Source organism: Cydia strobilella, chromosome 3 (assembly GCF_947568885.1).
Source record: "Cydia strobilella chromosome 3, ilCydStro3.1, whole genome shotgun sequence".
NCBI lineage: Eukaryota > Metazoa > Arthropoda > Insecta > Lepidoptera > Tortricidae > Cydia > Cydia strobilella.
This window is the reverse complement of record NC_086043.1, coordinates 12,086,093-12,108,849: the sequence shown is the minus strand read 5'-3', so window position 1 is coordinate 12,108,849 and position 22,757 is coordinate 12,086,093. Positions and strand designations below refer to the sequence as shown.

General features: G+C 38.8%; 2 protein-coding genes across 2 annotated transcripts in view; one reads left to right on the top strand and one right to left on the bottom strand.

Moving 5' to 3' along the window:
* Positions 1-22,757, bottom strand: part of LOC134755915 (nuclear speckle splicing regulatory protein 1) — a 283,664-nt gene that overhangs the window by 169,258 nt on the left and 91,649 nt on the right. The gene's annotated exons all lie outside the window — the stretch shown is intronic.
* Positions 1-22,757, top strand: part of LOC134755892 (tudor domain-containing protein 7) — a 56,670-nt gene that overhangs the window by 20,519 nt on the left and 13,394 nt on the right. The window contains exons 16-19 of the mRNA XM_063692539.1: positions 1,162-1,361; positions 1,688-1,835; positions 9,704-9,924; positions 12,664-12,901. Of these exons, the coding sequence (XP_063548609.1) occupies positions 1,162-1,361; positions 1,688-1,835; positions 9,704-9,924; positions 12,664-12,901 (807 nt within the window). The remainder of the gene's footprint in view (positions 1-1,161; positions 1,362-1,687; positions 1,836-9,703; positions 9,925-12,663; positions 12,902-22,757) is intronic.

The following is a 22,757-nucleotide window of genomic DNA, read 5'->3' as shown; positions in this document are numbered from 1 at the left end:
GCTGATCTCATGACCCGCTTACATGTACACGCACCGCGACCTTAGTTTTAACAGGGAATACGTGTCCGACTTTGCATTCTCACCACAGGATGACGGAGATCCCTCGACCAGTTTCAAGATACGTCCAATGCGCTGCAATGCAATGAGGGCTATCGTTTTTTTGCTCACCAGTTGGCGCCTCTGTTGATGGTGGTCCAAAAGACTAAAGAACAGCTGTCAGTCATTGAAGTGACAAGTGACATTTGACATTTCGAACTATGGAAAAGACCACCATCTACACTAGCGCCCCTAGCGGCGAATTCATACGCGTTAGCCCTCATTGAGATTTAAGATAGGTCTAATCGAGTGAACCTGCGTTTGTTTGTTGACGAGATTTAGGCGGTTAGCTGGGTTCACACACTTGTTTTACATGATTTTATTATTTTACGAATGGATCGTATTCGGTTTAAAGACTGGGCGTGAGTCTAACACATATTATAGACCGCGGGCCAGGAACAGATTTCCATGACCAATCGCCTCTTGGGCGAAAACTCGTATAGTGATTAACGGCTATGTATGATGAACCCTCGTGGACGTCAGCTGCCGCTCCGTTGGTGGGTTGAGGAATGGCAGCCACCGAAATACGTAAAAAAAAAAATTGTCATCGCCACCCGCTTGATTTGATACTTTGTCAGATGATAATTTAGATGCTAAATAAAAAATCTAAAATCGTCAACCGGTTATCTCGCGGTGGAAAGAATGTCAGCTGGTGGCCTAAACATGTAAAAAATAAGCTCTTTATCTTTTTATAATAGTAATACTACACTGACGAAACTTTGCGCGATGAAACAAAGCAACCTAATTGATTTTAGGTTTGTTTGAATTGTCTCAATGAGTATTAAGTAGTAGGCTGTTGAAGTGTTGAAACAAAAGTAGGTACATACAGTCAGCGATAAAGGCTTGTATCAAAAATGAAGTTTTCGACATAAAACTTATTGAATTTTTTGATTGTCGATGTACGATTTGACATCTTGGTTACAACCCCAAGAATTGCTTTGCGACTTTTTATTTTACGGCAGTAAGTAATTTGCGGCCTTGCGTCTGATGAGTTTAGGATGTAAAAGGACACAATTTGAAAGTGCAGCAGGTGTCTTGTTAAATATCTGGTGTCGGATTGTGCAGAAACCGTGCGAGGTGGAGGTGGGGTGCGTGACGGAGGAGGGGCGCGTGTGGGTGTCGCGGGCTGGCGCTGGTGCGCTGGTGCGCGACGCGCTGGCGCTGCTCACGGCCGGGCCCTACCGCCGCCCGCTGCCCGCCGCGCCGCAGGCCCCGCCCGCCGCGCCCCACACGCTCTACATCGTGCGCACGCTATCGGGCGACTGGTGAGTCCACTATCGGATTAACCGCGATTATGCTCGGGAGCGAAACGCCGCGATTGAGGTTTATTGGCTCGCCGCTGCGGCGCAAAGTGGTGGCCTGATCGTACCGTCGCTGTCACTGCCATCCAGGTTCCGTTTTTAGTTATTACAAGTTTAAAGGTAAAATAATGAAATTTAATCGCGTTACGACCCGGTAATGACATTAATTATATTACAAGTTTTATAAAAAATACCGCTATCTGTTGCCAGTGTTTGGATAACCCTGAGGGTTCTAAACGATGGTTTCGATGGTGGTCGATGGTGATGGTGATGGGATGGTTTGTTCATAGGGTCCGTTGCACGATCATCAGCGGGATCGACGGCGAGGGCACGGTGCGCACGCAGCTGGTGGACAGCGGGCTGGTGCTGCGCGCGCCGCTGTCCTCGCTCGTGCCGCTCGCCGCCTTCAGCCCGGCGCTGGACGCGTACCCGCATCAGGTATCCTGAACTTAAATTACATCCCAAGTGAACTAGAACTAGACACCTATCCATGTAGATCTCAATTATTTTGCCGGCGATGTCGATAACAACGCACATTCTTAATATTGAACTTGGCTCTCATTTCAAATTTATGTTTTTGATGGGGTATCATTACTTTTGTACAAAAATTATTAATATTCGTCAAAGTTGATTTCGAAACTAAAATTATTTTTTGCTATTACTAATAATTCGATTGGCGCTTAGTGTGTAAATAAAAACTTTTTTGGAAAATATTATAAATCATAAAAAAAACACAGTTTCTTTATCTTAGGTTAGTAACCACACAATTGCCCAGCTGGAATGGCCGCTGCGTCGCCAGTTCTCTTCTTTCGAACTTGGGCTTGACACGCTACCTCGTGTCTAGATAATACATATAATTGACCGATCGAGCGCCTAGCGTGTCCATTCCAGCTCGAACAATTAGTAGATTGTGTCACAAGGGAGCAAAATGACATATTTACGGCGAGGGCGTACAATTGAATCCTAAACGAAGCGAAGGATTCTAACATAGAATCCTGAGCGTAGTGAGGGATTCAAGTGTTAACGCCCAAGGTGAAAATAATTTTGCTACCGTGTGACACATACTGCTTTTCACATCACCTATGAGGAAATTACATACATATATTAGGTTTCAAAACATTATTATTTTAAGCAAAGATCGATACGGACAAAGTGCCAAAAATATGTATACACGACCTTAGTAATAGGTACTGCAGTAAAACAAATACTGTGCACAACACGTATCAATTTGATAAGCACTTCCGAAAGTCACTAAAAAAATCTACACATGGAATTTAAAAAAATAATTTTATTTAACAAATTGTTTTTCTGACGGTCCGCTTTCCGCACTGGCGTGAACTGGTGTACGTGCGAAAGATTACGGCGTATAAATTTGGCTGTAGAAGGAAAGAAATGGATTAATGAGATGGAGATTATGGACGATGATGGCTATTTCAACGGGTGATAGGTACCTAAATTTATTGCTGAATATTAGTTTCGCCTGACAATTAGGGGCAATTAGAATTTTAAAAATAATGCCTTAAATGAATGCGGGAATACGGATAACAGCGGCTTTACAGAATTAAAAGAAATATTGCACAAAAAAATAACAATGAACCGGGAAAAAGGATAACAATTAAACGGGAACCGATTCCAATACGTTAAAAAAATATTCAATAGTTATACTTGTTATGAACAAAATGCTGCACTTCATGATAAAAGCAAGCCGCTTTGCACAGTGATAGTAGGGACCAAATTGAGCGATTTGACCCGCAGCAGAGATGGCGCCACTTCTTTAAAAAATATTTCAAAAAATTCTACAAACTAAACCAATGAACCGATTTAAATTTTTAATATCTCAAATGAAAACTCATTATATACATTACATTAAAAAAATACATAAAAAATATATACTGAATACTTTTGACAAAAACGGCATCTTAAGTTTTTTTTTACTCGATTGATAGTTTTTACTTGAATTCTCAAAAAAAATGTATGGAACATGAATAGTTTAATGCATGTATATATTACTGAATAAATAACAAGTATTATAAAAAAAACCCGACACCGATACCTCTCATACTTCACGAAATATGAAAGTTTGAATGTGAGTGTAAATTTCTTCAAAATATATTTCAAAAAATTCTACAAGCTAAACTATTTGACCGATTGCAATGTTTAATATCTAAAATAAAAGCTCATTATATACATTACTTACAAAAAAATACTCTAAAAACATATACATAATACTTTTGGCAAAAAACGGCATCTTAAGTTTTTTTTTCTTACTCGATTGATAGTGTTTACTTGATTTCTTAAAAAAAATATATGGAACATGAAAAGTTTAATACATGTATATATTACTGAATAAATAACAAGTATTATTAAAAAAACCCGACACCGATACCTTTTATTCTTCACGAAATATTTAAGTTCAATTATGCACGCTCTTACAAATAAATTTATTTAAAAGAAATCTTCAACCACAGTAAGTGCACTGATTTTAATATGAAATGTGTCATATGAAAAGAAATCACCCAATTAAAAAAAAAATAATAATAATACCTGAATAAAGTTTTTTCCTGGTGCTGAATTACAAAAAAAAATATAACAAAATAGAAATTATTTTTATTTAAAGTGACTACATTCGTAAACAAAAAACTTAAATGTCCTCTTCGGGTTCACCGGTAGATGTAGAACTGAAAAAGAAAAGTCGTTTTGAAGGACTCGTACCATTCCAATACTACAAAATCACCGATCATACATGAACTGGTTGCTGTAGATTACTGTTGAATTATTTTTGTGCCTAGCTGATTACCATTAAACCTATAATTTTGTGCCAAACCTATAATCAGTGGTCAACAACTCAGCATGCAAAATAACCCTGGATTGAAAATTACATTAACTTAATTTTGATTTGTACAGCCACCTTTGCATGATTTACAGGGCTGTACATGGTAAGCTGACGCGACGACAGTTGACACCCACAACGCATAGTTTCGCAGCCAGATTTGGAGCCACAATGGTCCAAGAGGCTTAATTGCGACCAAATCGCTGTAACTGCCGACAATTCTGCACTGCAACTCTCTTTTTCCTTAGTCCATGCCTAAGAAGATGTACATGGTATGGAAACTTCTGGTTCCAGAGGAGCGTTTCCCCATATATGGCCCGCTTGGTAAGCTGCTCGAAGTGCATGTTTATAGAGAGCAGCTGATGTAGGTGGCAGGCTTGTCACAAGCTTGATTTTTGAAATTGTAACTATAGCAAAACAATAACACAAATCTAGGGTTACTTTATACTAAAATTAAAATATGTAGGTACACACCTAACAACTGACAGAATCAAAAACTTAAAAGTTGACGTACTCCTGTTTTCCCGTCTTTTTATAGTGGCCAGAGAAAGGCAGCTTGATCTGAACGAATTCTTCCAGTACGAAAACCAAATTTGTCCACCTTCGTTGTCAGTCAATGGAGGGCTTCGTTGAGGGAACAAATCTCTCGGCCAATTTCAAAGCAGATGATTTGGCCGAGAAATTGGAACCTGCCTACCCTGCCACCTTCATCATGCACTTCGAGCAGCTTACCAAGCGGGCCATATATGGGGAAACGCTCTGAAACCAGAAGTTTCCATACCATGTCCATCTTTTTGGGGATGGACTAAGGAAAAAGAGAGTTGGACTCCAGAATGGTCGGCAATTACAGCGATTTGGTCGCAATGAAGCCTCTTGGACCATTGTGGCTGCAAATCTGGCTGCGAAACTATGCGTTGTGGGTGTCGTCGCGTCAGCTTACCATGCACAGCCCAGTGTAAATCATGCAAAGGTGGCTGTACCAGGGGGGTGTCACTGCGCAGTTTAGGTATATTTGGCCGGCGCACCGCCCGGGAAGGAGTATGGCAGTGGGCTGCCGCTCGGCTCGCACGATAGTCGTATCACGTGGCGCTCGCGCAAAATTGTAAATACGCAATGGCTTCGAAACCTAAATCGCGATCTAATCTGTATAAAAGATAATGTTCTGTTTACGGATGTCTGAATAAACGGAAGAACAAGGAAGCAGAAAAAACTTTTTTTTTAAATTCCGGACTATATTGACCGACATATTTTCAAAGGAATAAGTACTTCTGTGGCATACCTACTTCCGTGAGAATCAGACATACTATCTTCGGCTAAAAATTGCATGTTTATAGAATCAACGTTTGTAATTCCTGCATATTTATCTTAAAAGTAATAAATCAGTAGGTATAGGTACAAAAACTTGTCAAGTGACAACCCCGTGCCGACACTCGCAGCTCGGTCATAAAACTGCGGCGTGCAAAGAAGATTCACGGTTCGTGCGCGGTTATAAGTTTCAATTTTGCTTGCAGGCGGCGAGTGTAGGTATATTTTATACCTAAATCTGGCTTTTATGAACGAGTGAATTTTCTGTACGGTAGTACTATTAGTTATTCTGTGGCTGTACAAATCAAAAGTAAGTTAATGTAGTTTTCAATCCAGGGTTATTTTGCATGCTGACCACTGATTATAGGTCTGGCACAAAATTATAGGTTTAATGGTAATCAGCTAGGCACAAATATATTTCAACAGTAATCTATAGCAACCAGTTCATGTATGATCGGTGATTTTGTAGTATTGAAATGGTACGAGTCACGGTACGAGTACTTCAAAACGACTTTTCTTTTTCAGTTCTACATCTACCAAAGAGGACATTTAAGTTTTTTGTTTACAAATGTAGTCACTTTAAATAAAAATAATTTCTATTTTGTTATATTTTTTAGTAATTCAGCACCAGGAAAAAACTTTATTCAGTTTTTATTTTATTTTTTATTTATTAAAATAAATTGGGTGATTTCTTTTCATATGACACATTTAATATTAAACTCAGTGCACTTACTGCGGTTGAAGATTTCTTTTAAATAAATTTATTTGTAAGAGCGTGCATAATTGAACTTAAATATTTTGTGAAGAATAAAATGTATCGGTGTCGGGTTTTTTTTAAATTACTTGTTATTTATTCAGTAATATATACATGTATTAAACTATTCATGTTCCATAATTTTTATATATAAGTAAAAACTATCAATCGAGTAAGAAAAAAAACTTAAGTTGCCGTTTTTTGCCAAAAGTATTCAGTATATGTTTTTTGAGTATTTTTTTATAAGTAATGTATATAATAAGCTTTTATTTTAGATATTAAACATTGAAATCGGTCAAATAGTTTAGCTTGTAGAATTTTTTGAAATATATTTTGAAGAAATTTACACTCACATTCAAACTTTCATATTTCGTAAAGTATGAGAGGCATCGGTGTCGAGTTTTTTGTATAATACATGTTGTTTATTCAGTAATATGCACATGTATTAAACTATTCATGTTCCATACATTTTTTTTGAGAAATCAAGTAAAAACTATCAATCGAGAAAAAAAAAACTTAAGATGCCGTTTTTTGTCAAAAGTATTTAGTATTTATTTTTTTGAGTATTTTTTTAAAAGTAACGTATATAATAAGCTTTCATTTGAGATATAAAACATTTAAATCGGTTCATTCGTTTAGCTTGTAGAATTTTTTGAAATATTTTATAAAAGAAGTGGCGCCATCTCTGTTCCTAAGGGGTGAAACTTGCGCTGCTGCGGGTCAAATCACTCAGTTTGGTCCCTTCTATCACTGTGCAAAGCGGCTTGCTTTTATCATGAAGTGTAGCATCCGGGCAAAAAATGGCCATAACAAGTAGTATGACTAAAAAACAATATCGAATGTTGCCTTTGGAAACTTAAAACATTCTTGCAGTAAGAAAATACGCCTCTTCTTCGACAGGCGTTCCGTTCCATTCAGACAACTTATTAAGAACGGTTTTTCAACATTAAAAAATAAACGTGTTATAATACTTATAATGATGAAGAGGTAAGTAATAAAATATGAAATATGCATATTTTTCGTATTCTTACATTAACAGTAGGTTTTTATGTTTAAAGGAAACTAATATAAACACTCGTCAATAAGTCATGAATTGGAACAAGTATAAATTTAAAAAAATTGGAAAAGTAAAAAGCACTAGTTCGCGAAAACCAACTTTCCGCACGCTAAACAGCCACGAAAAGTAGTGCTACTTTATATTATTAAAAAATACATTTGCACCCGTATGTAACACAAAACTTCCCCTCACTATAGCGAGAAAACTGCAACATCCACAGGCATTAGATCATCTTCATCACTGGAATCACTCATTTTTTTACGATAATACGATATTATAACAGGAAGTTGTGTATTTTTACGTGTCGGAGTCGGTGAGAAAATTTTTGTTGAAAATGTTGACATTTCTGACGATGCGTTTTGAAATTGCATTGACTCAACTTGTGCGTTCAGAATAGGGCTTCCAAATACCGGACCTTTCGCAATACCGGTATTAATACCGGTATTGGCAACTTCAATACCGGGATCCCGGGATCCCGGGATTTTTCAAAAAAAATAAGAACCAAGTAACTGAAATAAAAATACCAAATTTTAATCAAATTCTGTTTTATTTTGCATGCGTTTTACAATATATAGTATTTTTAACAGTTATATCCCTTAATAATAAGCCTCTTTTTCTCTCAGTTCACTAGTCTCTGCACTTGCAGCTCACTCGAATACGTAAACATTTTTAGTATAAAAGGTACAATGACTTTCTAACATTTTATAAAAGACAACATCTTAACTTCTAAACATTGGCTAAATCATTGTACTAGAATTTACTTAAAATATAATAATTTAATTTGTTTAAGCTATTTTTAAGGTACTTACAATTGAAATGCAATATAAAATAAATTTAAAAATCAATAAATAATTAGCAATTTCCCCACTTAATAGTTGTAATGTAAAAAAAATCTGTGTATAACTCGAAACACGAACACATTTAAACAAAAATTGAAGTTCTTAGACCCATAACGGTTATGTTTTCTTTTTATATTCAAACATTAAACAGTCTTACAAATCTTACAATACAATTTAAAATCAAACTTTTTTGTGCGTCAATGTCATTGAATATTAATTTTGTTTATTCTTTAAATAAAATTATCTATTGTACTTAAGTATTTAAATAAATAAATAAACCCACGTGGTATATTTCTCTTTTCGGAAGAAACATGAAAAGTTATAAATCATTTCGTAACTTGATCCTTATCGAATATATCTAATAAATAAATAAACGGACGGATTCGTGACGGTTATTTTATTTAACTAAGGTTATTACAAAAAAAATGACGAGGCCTGTTGCGGATATCATCATTGGTGTTTTAGGGACGAAGCATGTTGCTGATTTGCATTTGTAGCCACCAGACGAAGCCTGCGTTGCGGATTTCTTACATGTAACTAGAGTATTTTTTAAGATTTTCTCAATTTCTGTATTTTTATTTTGGTAATAAAGTAATATTTTGTTTTAAAAAACTGCAAATTTTTTTTTCAATTGGAAAAGATAAATAAATAATATATGCATTGCATTGCACATTGTTGTGAGATTCACATAAACCACATTCGGCGCGAAACTATAACTACAGCATAGCTTATGTACACATCACTTCACGTTATACGCACCGAGAACCGACCGGCTACACCGTTACCGCTCCACGTCGCGTGCGCAAGACAGAAAATGCTGTCGAATCCTAAAAGGAGAGAAAAACGCAAGATCTATGCGTGCAAAGCTTTGTGGTGATGCCGAATTTTAACGTTTCGATGGGTAGTTTACGTTTGTTTTGCATATTTTGTTAGTTAATATAAATACCGGGATCTACTATAAAAAGGCGGGATACTGGGAAGTATTGGAAGCCCTAGTTCAGAATTACATTCAACATCATTTTAAAAACGAATGTTTGTTATGGAATTTAAGGTTTATGACTTAAAATCATTATAAAGCTAAATTTGGTATTTTTTATTAAATTCTCAAACCATTTATTTAATGATAATTAATATCGAACGAACCATTATTATGAGCGTTTTACGTTTTGTTATCTGTCAAAAGCTACTTAAACACGCTCCATCCAAGGTCAAATTACTTTTCCCACTAGTAGATAAAATGCGTTTTCCCCCGCTTGTTTTAAAGGATAAAAGACGACTTTCCGAGCTAGTGAGGGGAAAAAATATTTTCATACGTCGGGTCTCCTCAATCCTACAGGTCGTCAATTCTCAACCGATTCCCGTGAAATGTTATCAGCGGATTCGATTACTATTTGTTTTTTTTTTTTTGTTGATTCAGTTTTTGGATTTATTTAAAACGGCGGAGTAATGGGGAGTGAAGTCGGGGTTGATGACACGACACGGTTATTTAGCGTATGATGGCGGTGTCTGTTCCCACCGCAGGCGCGTCAGGTGCGGCTGGGGCCTGCGGAGCGCGCGGCGCACGGCATGGTGGCGCGGCTGCGCGAGCTGCTGCTGGAGCAGCGCGTGCTGTGCCGCGCGCTGCCGACGCCCTCCGCGCCCGCCGCGCCGCTGCACGTCGAGCTCTTCGTGCGCACCGGCCCGCAGAACATCCTCGCCTCCGTCAACAACGCCATCCTCATGGAGTACGACTATCTGCAGCCGTGAGTACTACCTGGAAAAATATATCCTCTGTAGGGCGAACGTCATTTTAATATTTACGTAACTTCCGTCGCAAACGAAACCCGATTAACATGAGATCGTGGATCGGATGTAATCAATCATCACCAGTCTCGATTTCAACAATAAGCATAATATTGAATTAATCTGTTAGAAATATTCGCTGCTCAGTATCGACAGCTCGGAGATCGGAGAGCTCAGTTGGTAGAGCGGCGAACGAAGTCCCAGAGTCACGAGTTGTAATCTTTCTTAATAATGCGTAATGGTGGTTGTAATAGATAGAACGGGCCGGCTTGTATATCGGAATCGCAACCTCGAGTCTCATCTCACTGAAACTGATTCTCGCTTTAAATCAGCCTAGCCTATTAAATTTTGTCTTTTAAATATACTCTGGCAAACCCACTATGTCAGTAAATAAAGGCGCGATATTCAAATTTTGTATGGAAGACCCTCTGCGCCTATTTTTTTCAAATTTTCCGCCTTCTCTATTGACGGAAATGGTCTGCCAAATTATACTTTCCTACCGAAAAAAAAAACATTTTTTTGACCATAGACAAATAAGACAACGGATCTCAAACTTGTCAGATTTATAGACGTTTTTCAGACCTAATCAGACTCTCAATTCAGAATCTGAATTTCAGATGTGTTTAAGGCCAGTCCAGACGCCAACGCCAATTTGGCTCCCCGATTCCACGTTATTCGATTGTAAGATTATGACCGATAAAATGGAGGTGCGGACGCAATTGTGACGCTTTAATGTAACCATAAACACAGAATAATTAATAATACTACCCCGTACAGAAAAGAAACTTCCTACAAAACCGAAGTTCAGCGATTCAGGGGCGAATCATGCTGTGCCTTTCTAATGTAAGGCACTATCCCTTTCGTCTATTCAGGGTTGTTAAAATTCAACCATTTTATCTGTTGTCACCAGGGACCGGCCCGCTATCCCTTATCGGGGTTTTATAAGGGTATTGCATAAGGCTTAACTCACCATACCCTTTGCCAGACGAAACCCTTTGTTTTGCTTTTAAAAACCCTTATATAAAGCTACCACATTTGAGTAATCGGTAGCCCAAATACCCTTACAAAACCCTTATCATCCGCTCAGCAACACCTTGCATATTGCTTATAAGGGTTAGCCTTATAAAGGGCTTCACTTTTAGCATATAAGCGTGCTAATTTAAGTCGTCTACCTTGTTCATAAAGCACACATTACTTCGAATCCGAGCGATCGTCGGCGGCGACGGCGGCGTTCTTTGACTAGGCACGTATTTTCTTTCCTTTTCATACACTACCGTAGATATATACTAATCCTGCCTCTTTCACGCAAAGGGAAACCTTTATAAAAAGCGCTTAAAGATAAGGGTAACCCTTATTAAGGGCTAGCCTTATTTTTGGTTAGCTTTTCGGAAAGGGTTAGTCAAAGGTAGGGGTATGAATGGGCTTGCAGTTCAAAAGGGAAAGTCTTTCAATGTGTTAGCCGTGTTTAAGTGTCGCCCATTGAAAGGGTTTTATCGCGGAAAGGGTTGTCCGGTCCCTGGTTGTCACACACGCAAAAGCACGTCAAGTTGTGCCAACCCTAATAATTGCTCGGAGCAATGCTGAGCCGAACGGAGCGGAGCCGAGAATGCCGAGAATAAATCAAAAATTGATGATTAAATTGTGTACGTGTGGACTGTGGACACTAGATGAGATTGACACCAATTTCTTTTTTGATCAAATCGGTCGATTTGTTCATCCCCTCTGGACTGGCCTTTGCATGGCACAAAGTAATAATGTGGCAAAAATCCTCGTACTTATATCAGCAATCCGTAATCTACTTGACCAATGAAAACCAGCGTGAAAATATTTTTATTTAAAAAGTCGGTTATTCGTAAAAATTGAGGTATCTTGGTGAGAGTGAGTTTTTACAAGCTGTATTCAGTTTCACCTGTCCCGTTGTTTGTGTGTCGGTCTGTAATCAAATCTTGCAAGTTAAATTTGACCCACATCCCGGTTTCCGATAAAGCTGAAAAGTTGCTCACATATGTAAGTCGGGTGACAATGCAATACTCGTATTATGGTACCATCGAGCTGATCTGATGATGGAAACAGGAGGTGGGCATAGGAACTGATAAAACAACTCAACCTAATTATGTTTGGGATTTTTAAAGCTGTCTCGATGAGTAATGAGTATTAGTTGCCTGTGGAAACAGTACACTCAGCAATATAAGCTTGCACCAAAAATTAACACTGCCAAAAACTTATTTTTAAATAACAACTACTACAAGCCAAACTCTAGGTATCTATTTAGATCGATAACTATATCACCTTAGGACGGACAATCATTCAATAGTTGCAAATTCCTGTGCAATGTAACGAATTTATGTATGACTAGCTTTTGACCGCGACTTCGTCTGCGTGGACTTAGTAACCGCAGCTAGAGTAAGAATAGCGCCTGGATAAAGTATAATAGCAATCATTCAGTTTGATCATATGCTTAATCGTTTACACAAATTATCAGGCATTTCATTAATTATCTCAATTCCACCCCGTTTTTGACCCTCCCATTTTAAAGGTTTAGAACTAGTACATTACATATAGTCGAGTTCACAAAATAAATATGTTTAAAAGCCAACATTATAAAAATATGTTTAATTACACGTCTCTAAGGTTGTGTGTGTACGTTTGTGTAAATATGTTCTTGGAAACCTGTTAGTCATAGAGCATAATAATTTCAGTGAAAAGCTAAAACACGATAAAGAAGAAAAAGGAGTGCAGAACCACGTGGAGGCGCTGCACCGGAAGAAGGAGCGCATTTTCCGGAGCTCGTCGACGGGCGAGGGCGAGCGGGGCGCGGAGCGGGAGCGGGAGCGGGAGCGGGAGCGCACCGGCGCGCTGCCCGCGCCGCCGCTGCCCGCGCCCGGCAAGTGCTTCGACGTCTACATCGCCATGGCCGCCAACCCGTGGAACTTTGTGGTGAGACTGGTGAGCGATCCGGGCGGGGAACGTTCGAGGACGGACCAATATGTAGCTATATCGATACCGATACCGACTGACGCTCCCGGGCCTTGGCATGCTCCTCGATTTGGGGCCAATGGGGGGCCTGTGCTCATGCTATCTTGGTCAATTTGCGGCACCAGTAGACCGCGATATTTGACACTGATCTCTGCGACTTGATTTTATACATTTTAATTCTATCCCTAGTAAAAAAATTCTGGAAAAATATATATGGAAAACATGGCATAATTAATGGAAGACTTTTTTCAATTGGTATTATGACCGAAGTCATTTTTCATCTACCCTTCCTACCCCTCCCCCTCTGCGTCACCCCTCCGTACCACCGCGAAGAGCTTAAACGTGGTTTTCCTCAATTCAAGAAAACCGTTCAAGATACAGAAAAAGTGTGTTTCCTACTGAAGTGCTCCTTAATAAATTTAATTACTATTAATTTATTATACCATACAGGGCGTCCCAAGACAATTGCTTTTCCCACCCTAGGGTGGAAAGTAATTTTAATACAAATATGGCAAAACTTTTAATTTTTCCAATTGTTCAAATTTTACCATAATCTTCAACTAATTTAATTTCATTGTTGTTATGTGGTTTACCTATAATTTGTTATAAAGAAATATTCTTACCAATAATAAACAGTATATAATATAGTGAAATAATACTTACGCAGGCCTCCTGCATTCAGTTGAAAGTAAATAACGTAATTATTCTGGGTATCTATAGGTATCCTTTGAACCTTAACGCATCAGATTTCATTGACTCACTTTGTGCACATTTGGATACTACCTATAAAGTCCTTCAATAATATAATAATTACTGGCGATATAAATATTAATCTCATACCCCGTCCTCAGGAATCGTCCCAAGAGAGATCAAACAGGAATTATTATTTAAATATGCTCTTTATGTATGGATTTTTTGCTGGACACACACTTCCCACGAGAGACGGGGGCTGCCTAGATCATTTTATGTTGAAAACTGCAGTCGACAAATTGACAGCACACAGCATAGTTCTTAACACTTCTATCACGGATCCCCTTACCATCTTTTTAACTTTATCCAAAATTCAAAACAATAGAGATATTATCAAAACTAAGCCCATAAACTACTCTGTAGCACTTTCGTACTTGTCAGAAAAAAATTTGGAAAGCCTACTATCAGTTTCAGATCCGGCTGACATAGCTTACCACCTAACAAAAAAGCTTAATGAATCCCTAGAAGCTAGTAAATCCGTAAATAAGGTTCCTAGGAAACAAAGATTACTTAAGCCATGGATGACCGCCGGAGTACTGAGATGCATTAGAAACAGGAACAAGCTACAACTCAAATCTAGACTAGACCCTGCCAATGAAATTCTAAAAACGACTTTTAGAAGGTACCGAAACTACTGTAGTAACCTTATAAATAACCTAAAGAGGCAACATGACAGAGAACTGCTCGCTCGTGCAGCAAAAAACCCAAAGGCATTGTGGACTACCATTAGAAAACTAACTTTCTATAAAACAAGTAACAAGCATAGTATAGAGTTGTTAAATTCTAAACCGTCGCCGAGCATTGCGGTAAATCATGTGAACGAGTTCTTTTCAAATGCCGGAAAAATACTTGCAAAACAAATTATAACTCAAAGCTCTTCTGTCAGGAACTTGACGTCCCTTACCACTCTGACAAACAACCCCACGTCCTTTGTTTGTACTGCTCGAATCGGACCCTAGCGAAGTAGACAGTGTTCAGGCATAATAAAACATGTCTATCGGCTACATAATTCAAATGACGCGGGAAAACGCCGCCCTTGCGCCGATCGCGCGACAGTCACGCCACTCTCCGGTGAGCTCCGCCCGTGGCTAAAAAGGGAATCAAGTCGCAAGAGAAAACAAAATACGGGCGGCACGTTTTTGCTGTCGCGCTGTAATAAAAACTGTTTTATTGTGAAAATGCTGTACATTTGACCTGTGGCGGTTCTGTGTTTGTGTAAAAGGTGTTAAGGAACTCGGAACATTAAATTTAAGAACCAACGAGAGCGGGGGCTCTGCCCCATGCCCCATTGAAGCCGGCTTCGAGGCGGTTAGCAACAGGTAATTACCGTGTTATTTGTTTGTGTAGTTGATGATGTGTATTTGCCTGAACATGGGGTTTATGATAGTATAGTTATTAACATAAATTTTGGTCCTAAGAGCGCGGATTTGAGATCGACCTAGGTACCTATTAGTAGACGCGTCTTCGATTGCGGCGCGAACATTTGATTTAAGTACCTATTCATTACTATATCGGCGGTTAGTTCGGTTTTTAGTAGATTTATCTAAGATTGTTGTTAAGTAGGTAATATAGTGCTTTCGGTGCATATTTAATTCATAGGTATTGGTATTGTTATTACGGCGTGCCTGTTGTGTTGTGAAAAGTTTTATGATTCAAGATGGCGCTTAAAAGTTATGAAGTAAAATTTAAAATTGAATGCGAGTGGTTTACGGACACGGCTGTTATGATTAAATCAAAGGATTACTCATCAGGGATATTATCGGCTCGTATTCGTAAACTTGAAGACCACTATAAGAATCTATCGGACTCTTATGAGAACTTGTTAACAAAATTAGATGATGAAAAGGATAAGGCACGCGTGTCGGTATATGATGAGCAATATAAGAAGGCTAATATCTGTTACAATGAACTTGAAGCTTTTTCTGTAAAATTACCGAATTCTGATGGTTCACACATGACAACGGAAAGTTCAGTGCATGGCCGTCTGCCTAATATTGATCTCCAAAACTATCACGGAGAACCATTCGAATGGTTCGGATTTATTAGTTTGTTCAACTCGCTAATATTGTCCAGAAATGATCTCTCCAAGACGCAAAAATATCACTATTTGTTTAGTCATGTCTATGATGAGCCCCGGACGCTTATACAACACCTGACTATGACGGACGAGTCACTAGATACCGCCCTAGAAATTTTAAAGAGTAGATATGATAATAAAAGGATGATGATTGACCGATATTTAGGACGCTTGATTAATTTGCCCGTCTTGACGAATTCGCGAAATCTTCGCGTAGGGTTACTTAATCCGCTATTAGAATGTACCAGGTCCCTAAAAAATCTAGGATTATCTATCGAAGACTACATGGTTCTATATATGATGCTTGGGAAGTTACCCACAGAGTTAAGAACTAGATTTGAACAAAAACACGGTGGGTTAAATAATGGATTACCGGAGTTTAAAAATTTTATAACGTTTATTCAAAATGAATGCCATTTCATTGACACTGCCTCGGATTACAATTCGGTTACAGTGAAACCTGATGAACGGACTCGAAAGTTAAATACTTATGAGCAACGTAAACAATCCGTCGGGTGCCTATTCTGTAGTAATGCGAGTCACAAGGTATTCGATTGCTTTAAATTTCTAGGCTCGACTCCCGATGAACGGCGTACGTGGGTTAAGACAAAGGGGTATTGTTTTAGATGTTTCGGTGGACATTCGGCTATTTCATGCACACGTAATGTAGCATGTGCCTTTTGCGGTAACGTTGGTCATCATAAATTGATTTGTTTGACCCAAAACGACAAGTTAAATAAAAATGAAAAAATAAATAAAAACACGCGTCACGTATCCGCAGGTGTATTCGATTACAATGGTGAACGCAATACTTATTGTAACGATGATAACGATCATTTCGACAATCGGTCGATCGACAGATTTGAGAATAACGCCCCGCATTCGGCTTATGGGCGATTTGAGACGAGTCGTGAGTACTCGTGCCGTTTCGACTCAAATGACAATCGTTTGACGGCGCCGGCGCCGGCGACGCAAAATGTACGCGAGAATAACGATTCTCATTTCTCGACTTCGCCCACTGCTGGGCAGAATAGAAACGCATAGCAACTAATTGACAGTCGTGTCGCTTCATCCGTTCCTAAGTTACCGGATAACATATTACTACCTACTGTCATTGTTTATGCACAATCTGCTTACGGTAACTTTGTACCTACACGCGCCTTGTTAGATATTGGCTCACAATTAACAATAATTAGAAGTGCATTTAGTAATTTACTTTTATTAAAGCGACATAACTGTCAAACCTCTGTTTACGGTGTTGGCGGAAAAGGTAGGCTTAATGATCAAATGGTAGTATTGAATTTGAAGCCTAAAGGTAATGATAATAAGGTTTTATCTTGCACGGCCATTGTTATGAATATTCCTACAACCTATATGTGCAGGTTAGCGAATATAATAAAATTCATAAATAAGGTTCCGATTTCAGACACGGATTTATTACATCTATCAAGGATCGATATTATTATAGGATGTGATATTTTAGGCGAGATTTTAACCGGCGAAATTGTAACGTTAGGGCCAGGTGGGCCATATGCGTTAAATACGATTTTCGACTATGCGGTATTCGGGCCATTTAATAGTGGTTTTTCGGCTCAAAACCTGGTTTCGCATAACCTAGTTAATGAAAATTCGGTTTCATTCGGTTCGGTTTCGGGTAATATGTTTAACTCGGTTGGAGAAAATTTAGTTTTAGTCGGTTCTGATTCGGTTAGTGATAATGCGGCTTTATTTGATTCGGTCTCGGTGAATACATCAACCTCTGTCAATGACAATTCGGTTTTATTCGGTTTAAATTCGGTTCATAAGTACACTACGGTTTTAAATAATAATACGGATGCTGATAATATTTTGTTTTCGGGAAGCGCACTTGTCGAAGCTGTTGAAAGGTTTTGGTCTTCGGAAGAACCACCTATGATGAAAATTAAGGACCCCATGAATATTGAATGTGAGAATTTATTTATTGAAACAACAAATCGGGGGTCTGATGGAAAATACACGGTACGTCTGCCACTTATACCTACACATCCTCGGTTAGGCGATTCTAGACAAATGGCTTATCGGAGATTTCAAGCTTTAGAGCGTCGGTTTAAGGCTCAGCCTGTATTCCGGGAAAAATATATGCAATTTATGACGGAATATATACAACTGGGACATATGAAGAAGTCAGACTTTTGTGACTATACTGATGAACACTATTTCCTAGCTCATCATGGAGTTTTTAAATCTGGTGACAGTGGTGACAATGACAAATCAAAAATTCGTGTGGTGTTTGATGGAAGTGGAAAAACGTCGAACGGTGTTTCTCTAAATGACTGTTTATACGCTGGTGAAAAACTGCAGAACGATATAGTTAATATAATTTTGAACTTTAGATACCATAAATTTGTGTTCACCACGGACGTAAAAATGATGTTTAGGCAAACATGGATTCACCCCGATGATCGAAAATATCAACTAATATTATGGAGAGAAAACAGTTCGTTACCCTTGACTGTATACGAGCTTACCACTAATACGTATGGCTTGAAGTCAAGTCCGTATGTCTCGAATCGTTGCTTGCAACAATTAGCGAATGACGGAGAAGTAGATTTTCCCCGAGCGGCTAAAATTCTACGTCACAATAGTTTTGTAGACGATTTGAACGGTGGAGGTGATTCTTTAGAGGAGGCTTTAAGCGTGCGTGACGAGCTTATTGCCTTGATGAGCACTGCGGGTTACGAACTGCGTAAATGGGCAGCTAACGATGCTCGGTTAATACAGGACTTTCCGCGAGACCATTGTGAGATGCCCAACAATTTCGATAAAGATGACCAATATGGATGTATCAAGGTTTTAGGTGTACAGTGGGATCCGAAAACTGATTGTTTCACTTATAAGGTCAATGTGCCCGACGAAAAACAACAAGTTACTCGGCGCACTATACTATCATCTACTGCAAAATTATTCGACCCACTCGGGTGGATCAGTCCAGTAATATTTCGGGCCAAACTGCTATTACAAGAGCTACTCAGTAATGGAGATGGCAATAACGCCGTCGATTGGGATTCACCCGCCCCTGAAGAACTTGTACAAAAATGGCGTGAACTCCTCTCGGATCTACCTAACATAACGAGGCTTTCAATACCTCGATGTTTGAAATTATAGTAAAAATAATACCTACTCATTGCACGGATTCAGTGATGGATCTGCTGTAGGTTATGGTGCTGTGGTTTACTTACGCACAGTTAGCGGAAGTGGTGAAGTTACTATTAGACTTTTATTAGCAAAATCGCGAGTTTCTCCCCTACGGAAAAGGATGACAATTCCTCAGTCGGAATTGAACGGTACTTTGCTTTTGACTAACCTTATTAATCATGTATACAGCACACTGCTTAACGAATTGTCTATAGAGATCAATGACGTTATTGGCTGGTGCGATAGCACCATTGTACTTTCTTGGATACGGACACAACCTCACAAATTGCAGGTTTACGAAGGTAATCGTGTATCAAAAATCATAACATCTGAAGTAAAAATTACCTGGAGACATGTTCCAACTGATCAAAACTGCGCAGACGTGGCCTCACGTGGTACATCTGCTGCTAATTTGTTAAACCATTCGTTATGGTGGAACCCGGCATGGTTAACCGGTAAACCCAGCACTTGGCCAAGTAAAGGACCCGAATTTCCTGAAATATTACTTCCTGGCTTGAAATCTAAATTTGTCACAAATGTTGCAGCTACTATGCCTACTATAGACGAAAAATGCGATATAATTGAGCGATATAGCTCCTTTAAAAAAATTGTAAATGTTACGGGATTTATACTGCGTTTTCTCCATAATATCCGTAACCCTAATTCGCGAATTTCAAGGACTTACCTTACAGTGAACGAACGTAGGAATGCTATAAGAAAACTTATTATTCTGGTTCAAAGAGATGCGTTTAGCGATGAAATAAACTCACTTAACTTAAAAACTAGGATAAAATCACCCTTAAAAAAGCTAAATCTCTTTTTGGACAGTTTAGGTATTGTCAGGGTCGGTGGCCGCCTCCAACATTCAACTTTGCCATTTGATGCGAAGCATCCAATATTGCTCCCGGGGAAGGGTTCGTTTGTTAAATGTCTAGTTGAAGATTATCACATCACATATTGTCATATTGGAGCTAATACGCTCGAATCAATATTATCACGTAAATACTGGATCCTGACAGTCAGGCGAATAACTCGAAGTGTAACGTTTAAATGTGTTCAGTGTTTTCGAGTGCGTCCACGCTTTACTCAACCACTCATGGCCGATTTACCACCAGATCGTGTTAGGTCTTTACGTCCATTTCAAGGTGTAGGCACGGACTTTGCAGGACCTTTTAACATTAAGACCAGCACTTTAAGAAATGCTCGAGTAGAACATTTTTATTTTATTTATTTTATTTTCTTTATTTAGAAACAAACAGTCTCTTATATTAATAAGTTGTTACAATATAGGGTAATAGACTCATAGACCTACAGTTTCCTAAAAAATAGTATGAAAACCATGTGACTTATATAAATACTAAATTAAACTAGAAATAGAACTTCTAAGTTGTCAAAAACAATGTTACAAAAAAGAAAAAAAAACTTTCATTTTAACAATAATAAAATAAAAATAAAACTAAAAATAAAACAAGAATGGAAGAATAAAACAAAAATGGATAAATTGTAACACAGACAAAAGTGCAATTGTTGTTAAATTTTCTAATTAAAGCCTGTTAAAGCCTATTAATACACTTCAAGGTCAGGCGTTTGAAGGTACAAAACTTGTTATTGAAAAGTTATCTATGCATAGAAAAATGTTATCTATGCATATTTGTCTGTTTGGTTACAAAAGCTGTACACTTAGAAGTGGTTTCTGGACTTTCCGTAGAAGCTTTTGTGGACTGCTTTACACGCTTTGTTTCGAGACGCGGATTACCATCTCTCGTTAGATCCGACTGTGGCACTAACTACACTGGCACTGATAAATATTTAAAGGACGTTTATGTGTACCTGCGGAATCATAATACAGATATTAGTCGGGAACTTGCTAAATCTGAAATAACCTGGTTATTCAATCCTCCGAGTAGTCCTAATATGGGAGGTCTCTTTGAGGCAGCAGTAAAAACAGCTAAAACGCTTATGCGTAGAGTTCTCGGCGAACAAAACCTGACTTTCGAACAGCTTAGTACATTCTTCACCCGTGCGGAGGCAGTTATGAATTCTAGACCTTTGACACCCTTAAGTTCGGATCCAAATGATCTTGATGTCCTTACTCCCGGACATTTTTTAATAACTGAGCCTTTGACGGCCCTGCCTGAGTATGACTTTGAGGAGACAAATATCGGTCGACTTAATCGTTTTCAATTGTTACAACGTCTCTCACAACACTTCTGGTCACGTTGGCGTAACGAATACCTACATACCCTACAGTTAAGGCATAAATGGTCGGATCCGACAGACTCGGTTAAAATCGGGGACCTAGTCCTTATTAAGGAAGATAATTATCCTCCCTTACAATGGAGACGTGGACGAATAACTAAGTTACTACCGGGTAATGATAACGTAATAAGAGTTGTAGAACTTCGTACTCAAAAGGGGACTCTAATGAGACCCGTTGCTAAATTAGCTAGACTTCCACTTGACGCTTAAGATCAACCAAGCTCTACTTGGTTCGGGGGGGGAGTGTATGTTCAGGCATAATAAAACATGTCTATCGGCTACATAATTCAAATGACGCGGGAAAACGCCGCCCTTGCGCCGATCGCGCGACAGTCACGCCACTCTCCGGTGAGCTCCGCCCGTGGCTAAAAAGGGAATCAAGTCGCAAGAGAAAACAAAATACGGGCGGCACGTTTTTGCTGTCGCGCTGTAATAAAAACTGTTTTATTGTGAAAATGCTGTACATTTGACCTGTGGCGGTTCTGTGTTTGTGTAAAAGGTGTTAAGGAACTCGGAACATTAAATTTAAGAACCAACGAGAGCGGGGGCTCTGCCCCATGCCCCATTGAAGCCGGCTTCGAGGCGGTTAGCAACAGGTAATTACCGTGTTATTTGTTTGTGTAGTTGATGATGTGTATTTGCCTGAACATGGGGTTTATGATAGTATAGTTATTAACAGACAGCATTCTGATGAGTTTAAAGAATGATAGTGCCCCTGGATGGGATGGAGTTACCACTACATTTCTAAAATTGGCCAGGATAAATGTCGTTCCTGTTATCTGCAGACTGGCTAACATGTGTTTTGATGTCGGTGTCTTTCCTAAACAGTTAAAACAGGCTGTTGTGACACCTGTACACAAGGCCGGGGCGAGAGACGATGTTAATAACTTTCGACCAATATCCGTTTTGACTGCTATTTCTAAAATAGTGGAGAAGCTAATTAACAATCGCCTTACAAATTACTTTAATAGATATAACATCATATCAGATCGACAATTTGGATTTCGTAAAGGCAGATCTACAGAAGATGCTATCCTGGCGCTCACCACGGAAATCACACGTCAAACCGACAATAGTAAAAAATGCCTTGCAGTATTTCTGGATCTTCGTAAGGCCTTTGACACCGTCTCTCACTCCGTACTTACACAAAAACTCGAAAAACTAGGCGTTCGTGGTACTCCACTAGAGTTGCTCAAAAGCTATCTTCAGGAAAGATCACAAACTGTTAAGATAGGCAACTACACTAGTTCTAAGTCTCAAATTTCCTTTGGTGTACCACAATGGAGCGTTCTCGGACCTACCTTATTTGTAGCATACATAAACGATCTTACAAATCAAGACATTGACAGGGGCTGTGTGTACTCGTATGCAGATGATACTGTAGTGGTGTTCCATGACGAATCCTGGGAAGCTGTACATGAAACAGCAGAAGCTGGGCTACGTAAAATAGCTACTTGTCTGATCAATAACCTCCTTACTCTAAATAGCTCAAAAACAACTTATATCTGCTTTACAAAATATAGTAACACGCAGCCTCCTGCAGACTTGGAGTTGAGA